The following is a 9,532-nucleotide window of genomic DNA, read 5'->3' on the forward strand; positions in this document are numbered from 1 at the left end:
GCAACAAGGTATCTTATTAGTAAACCAGCAGTTGTAAGTCAGGGCTGGACAAATCCCAAGTGCCAGGGAATCATGGCACCTAGAAATTTAACTATGGTGCCTAAACTAGGATATTCAGAGGTAGAATTATTTAATAAAACCATTATTTGTCCAAGGTAGCCATGTTTCTGTTCTAGGTAAGTTACTTATAAAGGGGATAAACCCTCTCCGACACAATGCCTGTCACTAAGTCAAGTAATTTTGTCGAGTATTCATTTCCTGGCTCCTGAATCCAACGAAAAATGATCAAGGCCTGTTGTAAGTAGTCAAATTACCTCCTCTTTAGGCCCATCTTCTGTGTCATTTGAAAGTTGCCCACCAAAACAAACCAGTTCCAGGCAGTCATCTGTATCCTTCAATTAAATGTGCTTTGTTAGTCAGTAGTGCAGGAAATGGTATTTTCTCAATGCCAGAAACACAGTGGCTGACATCCAGACTAAGTTACGCAATAATATAGCACTAGTCAGGAGTCACTCTAAAGGACGACTAAATTTCAGTAGGACTTTGATCAAGTAATTTAAGTCAGGATGTCAGCTAATGTTTTTGTTGCTCACTACAGTGCTGGATATTGTTGTTTATTGCTGAATTTGTTTAGGACAGACAATGGTTTAATACGTGCCGTGTTTTCTCCCTGGGAGGGCTGAGTGGAGATACAGCTGGATTCCTCAGTCTTTTTCACCCCTACTAATATAAAGGAGCAAGGCCTTCTGTCACTCCCTTGGGCTCCTCCCTTCATGAGAACGTAATCACAGCCAAGGCTAAAGCGGGCTACAGGAAGGATTCATCTAGATTTCCTGAGATTGTTGATCAGAGCACCTCTGGGGAAAGCCCAGTCCCTTTCTACCTGCTCTTTTGAGCACCAGCACATAAATGGGATGTGCTGGTGAAGCCAAAGGAAGCCACAGTCCAGATGGCTGTATGGTGAAAAAGACTGGTTCCAGATCGGCAAAGGAGTAAGACAAGGCTGTATACTCTCTCCTTCTTTATTCAATTTATCTGCTGAACATACACTGAGAGAAGCTGGATTGGAAGAAGATGAGCGTGGTTTTAAAGTTGGAGGAAGAAACATCAATAACCTGCGCTACGCTGATGACACCACTCTGATAGCTGAGAATGCAGATGATCAGCAAGCTCTAGTAATGAAGGTCAAGGAGCACAGTGAAAAAATGGGACTACGACTAAATGTAAAGAAGACTAAACTAATGACAACAGGTACAGCAACCAGCCTCAGAATTGACAATGAAGACATTAAAGTGGTGGATAGCTTCTGCCTTTTAGGATCAACCACCAACCGTAAAGGATCCAGCAGTCAAGAAATACGCCACAGACTAGCACTTGGTAGGGTTGTAATGGAGGCCTTGAAAAGGATATTTAGATGCCGTGACATGTCTATACCTACAAAGATTAGAATAGTTTGGAAAATGGTTTTTCCTATGACACTCTATGGATGCGAAAGCTGGACTTTGAAGAAGCAAGACAGAAAAAGCATTGATGCTTTTGAACTTTGTTGCTGGAGAAGACTTTTGAGGATACCAGGGACAGCCAGGGAAACAAACAAATGGATCATAGAACAAATAAATCCAGAATTTTCACTCGAGGCACAAATGACCAGGCTCAAACTATCATACTTTAGACACATTATGCGAAGATCAAGCTCCCTTGAGAAGTCTATAATGCTGGGGAAAGTTGAAGGAAAGAGAAGAAGAGGACGACCAGCAGCAAAGTGGATGGACTTGATTACAACAGCAATGAATGCACCACTGAGAGACCTTAAAGGCCAAGTTGAAGACAGATCATCCTGGGGAGAATCTATCTATGTGGTCGCTAAGAGTTGACACGGACTTGATGGCACTTAATAAATCACATCAATGGAAAAGAGAAGCATTCACTACTCCTTACCCTGCTCTCTGTGTGTTCTCTGCCACAACCCTTCCCCACATAGGAAGCTGCCTTATACATAGTCAGACCATTGAACCATATAGCTCAGTATTGTCTGCTTTGACTGGCAGCAACTTCTCCAAGGATGCGGTCTTTCCCAGCCCTATCTGGAGATGCCAGGGATTGAACCTGGGATCTTTTGCATGCAAAACAGGTGCTCTAATACTGATCTGTGACCCCATCCCCTCATGGAATACAGAATTCTAGATAGAGAAAGGCTGTATTACATAAAACTTGACATTTATTAATGTCAAGTATTTGTAAGCCATTTTCTCTGTCAGTGATGCACACAGTCTATACATGGAGTAAGCCTCAGTAATTACAGAGGGCTTACTAAGGAGTAAATGGGGATAGCTTTGCTTTGCAAAACACTTGTCTTTTTTTTTTAAAAAATAACATTAATAAGAAAAAGAATACAGAGTACAGAATACAGAAAATGAAAAGTAAACAAATATAGTAGATAACATCTCATATATGTTTTGTACATCAAACCAGAAAACAACACTCAAACATGTCAACATTTCCTCCTAACCACCCATATTCTAATTAGAACTTTCAACCACCAATCCCAGATATTCAAACAGAACATCCAACTGACTATCTAAATATCAAAATTAAGCAGTATCAAGATTAACGAAGGCTCGCTCAAGAATTCATTAGCAAAGAAAATCCAAATCTTGGAAGAGGTATCCAACCCTGTAACAACTTATAACGTATAAAGCGTTCCCAAATAAAGCCAAATTTATCTTCTGATTTATTTTTTGTATATGAGGTAATCCTAGCCATTGAAGCATATTCCCAAATTTTAAGATGCCACTCTTCTAACATTGGTAACAAATGAGTTTTCCAATAAGAAGTATAAAGAATTCTAGCCGCAGTTATCATGTATAAGGACAACTCCATATATTCTGCAGGTATCTAAGGCTTAGTCATATTTAACATAAGAATCTCTGGAGAAAAATGAAAATCTATTTTTAGCATTTGTTGCATCTTACTGTGGATTAACATCCAAAATTTATGAGCTTTAGTGCATGTCCACCACATGTGATAAAAGGTTTCCAGCTGATTCATCAATTTCCGGAATACCTATTGTCATTAGGCAGTTGAACTAGACTCTCTTATTTCATATAAGGCCAGGGATTCTCTAACTTTGGGTCCCCAGATGTTTTTGGAAGGCCATTATGACTGAGGATGATGAGTGTTGTAGTTCAGCAACATATTTGAGAGCTCCTATATTAGGCAATTGTCTCTGTCTTAAGCAATTTGGTTTTTATTGTTCTAATCAATCTCCCGATTTAATGCATCTTATTTTTCTCTATTAGGGTGGAGTTCCAGAACAAGTTTTATGCCGGATCAGGTTATGCATTTACACCATTCTCCTTCAAAACCATCATAGAAGGATCAGATGACTGAAACCTGTTTAGAACCAGGAAATCTGAAACTTCCAAGCTTACCTCTGCATTTTTGTTTTTTGTTTTGTTTTAATCTCCCTGAGAATTAAAAAAATTGTGAAGGATACAGAAACCTCTTTGGTATGAGCTTCATAAGGTGCATATTGCTACATGGGAAGATCGCCATGCCTTAGCAAGCTGGACGATCCACTTTTCTAAGAATATGCTTCACGGATAAATTAGAAAAACCTCTGTCATCCATTGAAAAAATATATATGAATCAATAGTTTAGTTCAACAAAGGTGTAAACATAATGGCTGACATACAGAACAAGGTTGCACCTAAAAGCAGAGTAGTCTAACAGAACTTCCTAACTAGCTGCATCAGTGCAACAGGGAAGTGGCAATGTTTAACGCCCTCCCCTTCCCCAGGAAGTTCTCTGTGCTACTCAAAAATATGTCCCTAATGGCTGTGCAATCATCAGGGATATATTTCCAGGTGGCGGGGATTGCTTCAAAAATTGCCCCGTTCCCACTGTACCAGTGTAATTTGTTCTGTTAGGAGGCTGCATCGGTGCATCTTTGCTCTGTACGTCAACAGTATTTCTTTCACTTGAATTATTTTATGGCACTATGCCCAGGACTAAAGAAACTATGACCATGACTGTGTGAAGAAGAAGCAAGTTTCTGAAGTGTACCATTTCAGATTACAGGTATGGATTCTCATGACTGAATGCTCCACTTTACAAAACCTGATCTCTGCAAAGAAAACTAGCATCTAGAAGGTTTCCAGCATAGCCTTCTTGATTTGCCAGTTTTCTAAGTGCAAGGAGGTGGTTTTTTGTTGTGGTTGGGAGGAGCATCCAGTCATGTGAGTCCCAAGCTGTAGGTTGAAACGGTACTGCCCAGTCACAGGATGAACACCTTGGTTAAGAACTAGACCATAGATTGTGTTTCCTTGGTTTTTGTGACTGCAAATGTATTCTGATTTTGCTATACAGCATGCACCACAGTTGTGGCACACCTGCCCAGGAGACCAGCTGGTGTTTGAATGCAGGAGTGGCCTGTATGGGTAGGGCGGGGTGGGAAATGAGTTCCCGCTCACCTTTCCCCACCCTGGTTGTCTCACTCTGCCTCGTTTCACGTAGTGCTGCATTAATCCTAGGCATGCAGGCTGGTTATTTGCTGGTCAGGGAACCAGGTAAATAACCAACTCGCATGCCTGGAGTTAATGCAGCAGCAGATGGAGCAAGGCAGAGCGAGGTGGTCAGAGTGCGAATGAGCCACACCTGCGGCTCATTTACCGCCCTCCCCCACCCTGTCTGTATGGGCAATTCCTGGTGGAATGTTAGGGCCAAAGGATGGCTCCTCCCACATACACATGTCTAGAGCCTAGCAACAACATCCATCTCTAGTCAGCGGGAGTGCCAGCAAATTCCACCAAATGGAACTTGCCAATGGCCCTATTCCATATTTGTAGCCTGAGCAGTTTACTTGGAAGTAAGTCTTGCTGTGTCAAAGAGGACTTATTTCCTGGTTGTCACTACCAAAACAGTTGCAGTTTCAGTCTGTAGCAGTAAAAACGGCAGAGTCCCATGGCAGCTTCAGTACTAACAAATGTATTGTAGCCTCATGGACTAAAGCAGGGGTTCTCAACTGTGGGTCTCCAAATGTTGTTGGATTACAGCTGCCATCATCCCTGGCCATAATGACTACAGGAATACAAAGCTTGTAGTGAAATAACTCAGGGGAAACCAGAGCTGGGAACCCCTGGGGTAGAACTCCATTTCACCAGCTGCACAATACAATCCTCAGTTGGCAGGGATGTGTGTGTGTGTGCACACGTGTACACACACAAGTACAGAGAAAAATCACAAACACATATACTATGAGGATTATTCTTCATGCATCTTCTGGACTAGTTCATGAAAATGTACACTACAATAAATGTCAGTCTTCCAAGATCCATTGTTTGAATTTAACTGAATTTTATTACAGTCCATGTCCAGTTGTAAGATTCATTGTTGTCTTTCCTGGAAATTATGCTTGAGACTAGCATATGTATATTTAGATTTGTAGTAAGGGGTGAAGAAGAAGGTTTCCCTTCTGAACACCTCTCTTTGGTTAATCGTAATGGTGGTAGGTAGAACGTTATGTTTAGGAATGAGAGTATATGGCATGTTGAAATGTATGCATCAACATTCACAAAATCCAAGGGATGTCTTATTCATTGCTTCTTCAGCTGCCTCCACACACACCCAACTTCTTTGTGCAAACACAGCTTCGCTTCCTGGTGTAAATCTTTCATTGCCTCACAAAAGAAGGCTATTGAAGTATCTGTATAGATCTCAAAACCAACTGCTTGTTATTTGGCTTGATAACAGAACGGAATAAATACATCAAAACCAACCTACGCATCCCGCCCTTCGTGTCTCGCTTGTGAATATGTTTCAAAGAAAACATGTTAAGGTATTGATTTGACTTAAGGCCAGCCTTGATCAGATGACAACATGGTCACTAATCCCTTTACAAGATCACATTTCTTTTTGCTGGCACTTAAATAATACAAACAGGATTCAGCAATAACTGGGAAGCACTCAATGTATCACAAGCCCTGGGCTCATAAACATACTTCAGTACAAGAACCCCTTTATTATCTTAATTGTTCTACAGCTTAACATTAGCTGGCTAGAGATTTTCCCACACATCATCATTGAAACAGGTTTTGAATTATATTAAATGTAGAAGTAAACAAGAGAACCCACTGCCTGTGGACCAGAAACAAATGCTTCCTCTTTTTTTAATCTCTTTGAGAAAATATATGTTTTATGTGGGGCTGGGGGCTGTAGCTCAGTGGTAGAGCATCTGCTTTGTATGCAGAAGGCAGGGTTGTGGAGAACCCATCTGAAACCCTGGAGTGCTCCTGCCAGTCGGTATAGACAATATTGAGCTAGATCAGGGGTGTCAAACTCAATCACATAAGGGGCCGAAATCTAAAACACAGGCTAAGTCGCGGGCCGAGTTTTTTATTAAGATACTTAGTCTTAGTAGTAGAAGTATAGATCCTTCCTCACCCTGAGACACCATATCACACGCCATCCTCGTGCATTAATCATGTTTTGAAAATAACAACAAGCTCCATACCTGTGTAGTTGCTACTGGCAGCAGGTGCAGGATCGGGACTCTGGCATGGTCGTGCCTAGTGCTGGGTCTCGGTAGGGAAGGGGTGTGCAGAAGCAAGGATATGAAGAAGCAGCTTAGCTCACTGTTTGGGACTGGGTCCTTCTGCCTGCAGCGCAATCAGGCACTTGTGTGGAGCGCCCTGCTCCTACCTAGCTTTCTGGGACTGGGTCCTTCTGCCTGCAAATGGGTACTGAGGCAGCGCGGTCAGGCGCTTGGATGCGGCACAGTCACCGCGGGCCACATAAAACGGCCAGGCGGGCCAGATTCGGCCCACGGGCCTTGTGTTTGACATGTATGAGCTAGATGGACAATACTGAGCAACTTCCTGTTGGGCTGACTTGAAACTGAAATTTTTATAGCCCTGACTGGAAAGGAGTTTTAACAAGGCCCATTGTTAAAATTATTAGGGTTTGAAGTGTCAAGCACTGACTCTGCCCATTGATTCTGTCCATATCCTCCATTATGTCTCTTCAACCATTGTATCTTCCAACGGTAATCAGGCTCTCCCCGTCCTTCACCCTCTACTTTTTCCAGATCCAGAGGCACTAGCATCAATGTAGATACAGCAGAAACAGTCCTTCCTATATAACAGTCTTTCCCACTATGGCAAAAGCACAGCCCTTATTGCCTGATGGTGAACTGGCCCAATTCACTTGCCATTTTTAACAGGCTGGCTGAATTTTGAGAAGTTATTAGAGAGACATTTGGCTGAGCAATCAGTTTGTAGTAGGTCTGCGCAAATGTGTATTCGAAAATTTGGATTTTATCTGAAATTGCCCCAAATCGGTAAAAATTGGTAAAATCTGAATTTGATTTCTCTCCTGAAAATCAAATTGCTAAAGTTGGAATTGATTCTGAAATACTGAAATTAATTTCAGAAATATTTCAGAATTTTGGAATTTGCAAAATGATGCCATTTTCACCCTTAGAGGTGAATGGGGAAATAAAAACAATCACCAAAAATAACTGGTTGGCCCTAGAGCCTTGAAACACTCCACACACATGGGGAAAGAGGTCAGGGCACCCTGTGATGAATTTGAAGAGAATCTATCAATTCCCTGATTATCAGTGATTTTTTTTTAAATGGCTAAAAATTGTGACATCTGGCTTGATTCAAGCCAGAACTTTACAAAACCCTTCTGAAACTGAAGACCCTCCTTGGACCATCATTCTACCAGCATGTAGAGGAATCTTCCCTTTGCCTTCAGCAAAAGGGGTGACAATATGCCCCCTTTGTCCCCCGTTTATATTTCTGGATTGGATGGTCAAACAGTTATGAAATCTGGCACACATAAAGTCCACATTGGCAGACCCTGCATTATTTTTTTCAAAGCTCTGGGTAACTCCTATGATTTTGGGGGAAATTTAGAAAAAATAAAAATCTAAAAATGGTGAAATCTGGTTTGTTTCAAGCCAGAACTTTACAAATAGGTCTGAATCTGAAACCCCTCCTTGGACCATCATTTCATCCCCATGTGGAGGGGAAAGGACATTCTTTTGATTTTATATTAATTTTTGTCTTTCCCATTGCAGAAGCACACAGAGTAAAAGTGAAAGTACTTTGAATGTTTCTGGTTTTGTGGTTAGAAAGAATCTTTCACTTTCCCTTATAGCCATTAAGGAATTAAAGTGTGACGTCCTTTTAATCCATTTTTTAAAAGTCTGCCTCTTAGGGGTGTGCAGAACTGGTAAGATCTGAACCTGGGTTTGATTTGAACTGGCTCAGTTCGACTGGTTCAAACTCAATCTGAACCAGCCTCCCAAAATGGCGGTCGGTCCACGATGGAACCAAACCAGGCCGAGTCCTTATAGACCAGTTTGACCCAGTTTGGTGGTTCAAGAGGCTGTGCTTGTAAAGGGGAGTCCAGTGAGGATTCCTCTTTACAAGCAGAAGGGGGTCCTGCCTTTTAAAGGTTTCTAATGGCAGCTGGGCAGTGGTGAGGCAGTAAAAGGGTACCTTACTGGTAGTGCCGGCGGCAGCTCCTCTAAACACCAGCGCTCCGCACAGAAGAGCTCCTTTAGAAACCTTTTAAAAGCAAGATTCCCCTTTACAAGCATAGTCCGTCAAAATGGGTTGACCCGGTTCTAAGAACAGCCAGCAGACCAGAGGTTTGGTTCTAATTTGGTTTGAATTCAAACCAAACCACAAAAAATGGTTCAGTGCACATCGCTACTGCCTGTTCCTGCAATGGGGAAGAAAAATAATAATATAAAATCAAAGAAATGTCCTTTCCCCTCCACACGAGAGTGGAATGATGGTCCAAGGAGGAGTTCGAGATCCAGAACATTTTGCAAAGTTCTGGCTTGAAACAAACCAGATTTCACAAGTTTTAGCCTTTTTAAAAAGAAAAATTTCAAAAATCCACTAACAATCAGAAGAGTGACCCATAGCTTTGGGGGGAAAAAATACAAAGCCCTTCCAATGAGGACTTCATGTGTGCCAGATTTCATAACTCTGTGCTCATCCATTCTGGAAATATAACGGAGGGGGCAAAGGGGGCATGCTGTTACCCCTTTTGATGAAGGCAAAGGGCAGATTCCTCTACATGCTGGTGGAATGATGGTCCAAGGGGGATCTTCATTTTCAGAAGTTTTTGTAAAGTTCTGGCTTTCACAATGTTTAGCCATTTATAATTTTTTCCAAAAAATTCAACAAACATCAGGGAATTGACCAGTTCTCTTCAAATTCTCTACAGGAATCCTTGACCTCCTCCCCCACATCTGTGGCACGTTTCAAGGCTCTAGGGCTAAACATTTGTGGTGATTTTTTTTAAATTTCCCCGTAGACTGCTCTGAGGGGGGAAATTCAAATTTAAGTCAGAGATCAGATTTGAATTCTGAATCCTAGCCGATATCTAACATTGCCAAAATCCATAGAATCTGAATCTGAAATTGTCAAAGTTGAATTGGGTCAAATGTGAATCCAAATCCAAATTTTCTGAACACTCACAGACCTAGTTTGTTTTATTGCAATTTAGTGTA

The 9,532-nt window shown here is 41.6% G+C and overlaps 1 protein-coding gene across 6 annotated transcripts in view; it reads left to right on the forward strand.

The window, feature by feature from the left end:
* ATP6V0A4 (ATPase H+ transporting V0 subunit a4) overlaps window positions 1-5,776 on the forward strand; it is a 62,303-nt gene extending 56,527 nt beyond the window's left edge. For all 6 annotated transcript variants that reach the window (XM_053258135.1, XM_053258134.1, XM_053258139.1 and 3 more), the window contains one exon: window positions 3,300-5,776. In XM_053258135.1, coding sequence (XP_053114110.1) covers window positions 3,300-3,390 — 91 coding nt within the window. In that variant the 3' untranslated portion in view covers window positions 3,391-5,776. The remainder of the gene's footprint in view (window positions 1-3,299) is intronic.
* The last annotated feature ends 3,756 nt before the right edge of the window (window positions 5,777-9,532 follow it).

The sequence above is a fragment of the Hemicordylus capensis genome, chromosome 5 (assembly GCF_027244095.1).
Source record: "Hemicordylus capensis ecotype Gifberg chromosome 5, rHemCap1.1.pri, whole genome shotgun sequence".
Classification (NCBI taxonomy): Eukaryota; Metazoa; Chordata; class Lepidosauria; order Squamata; family Cordylidae; genus Hemicordylus; species Hemicordylus capensis.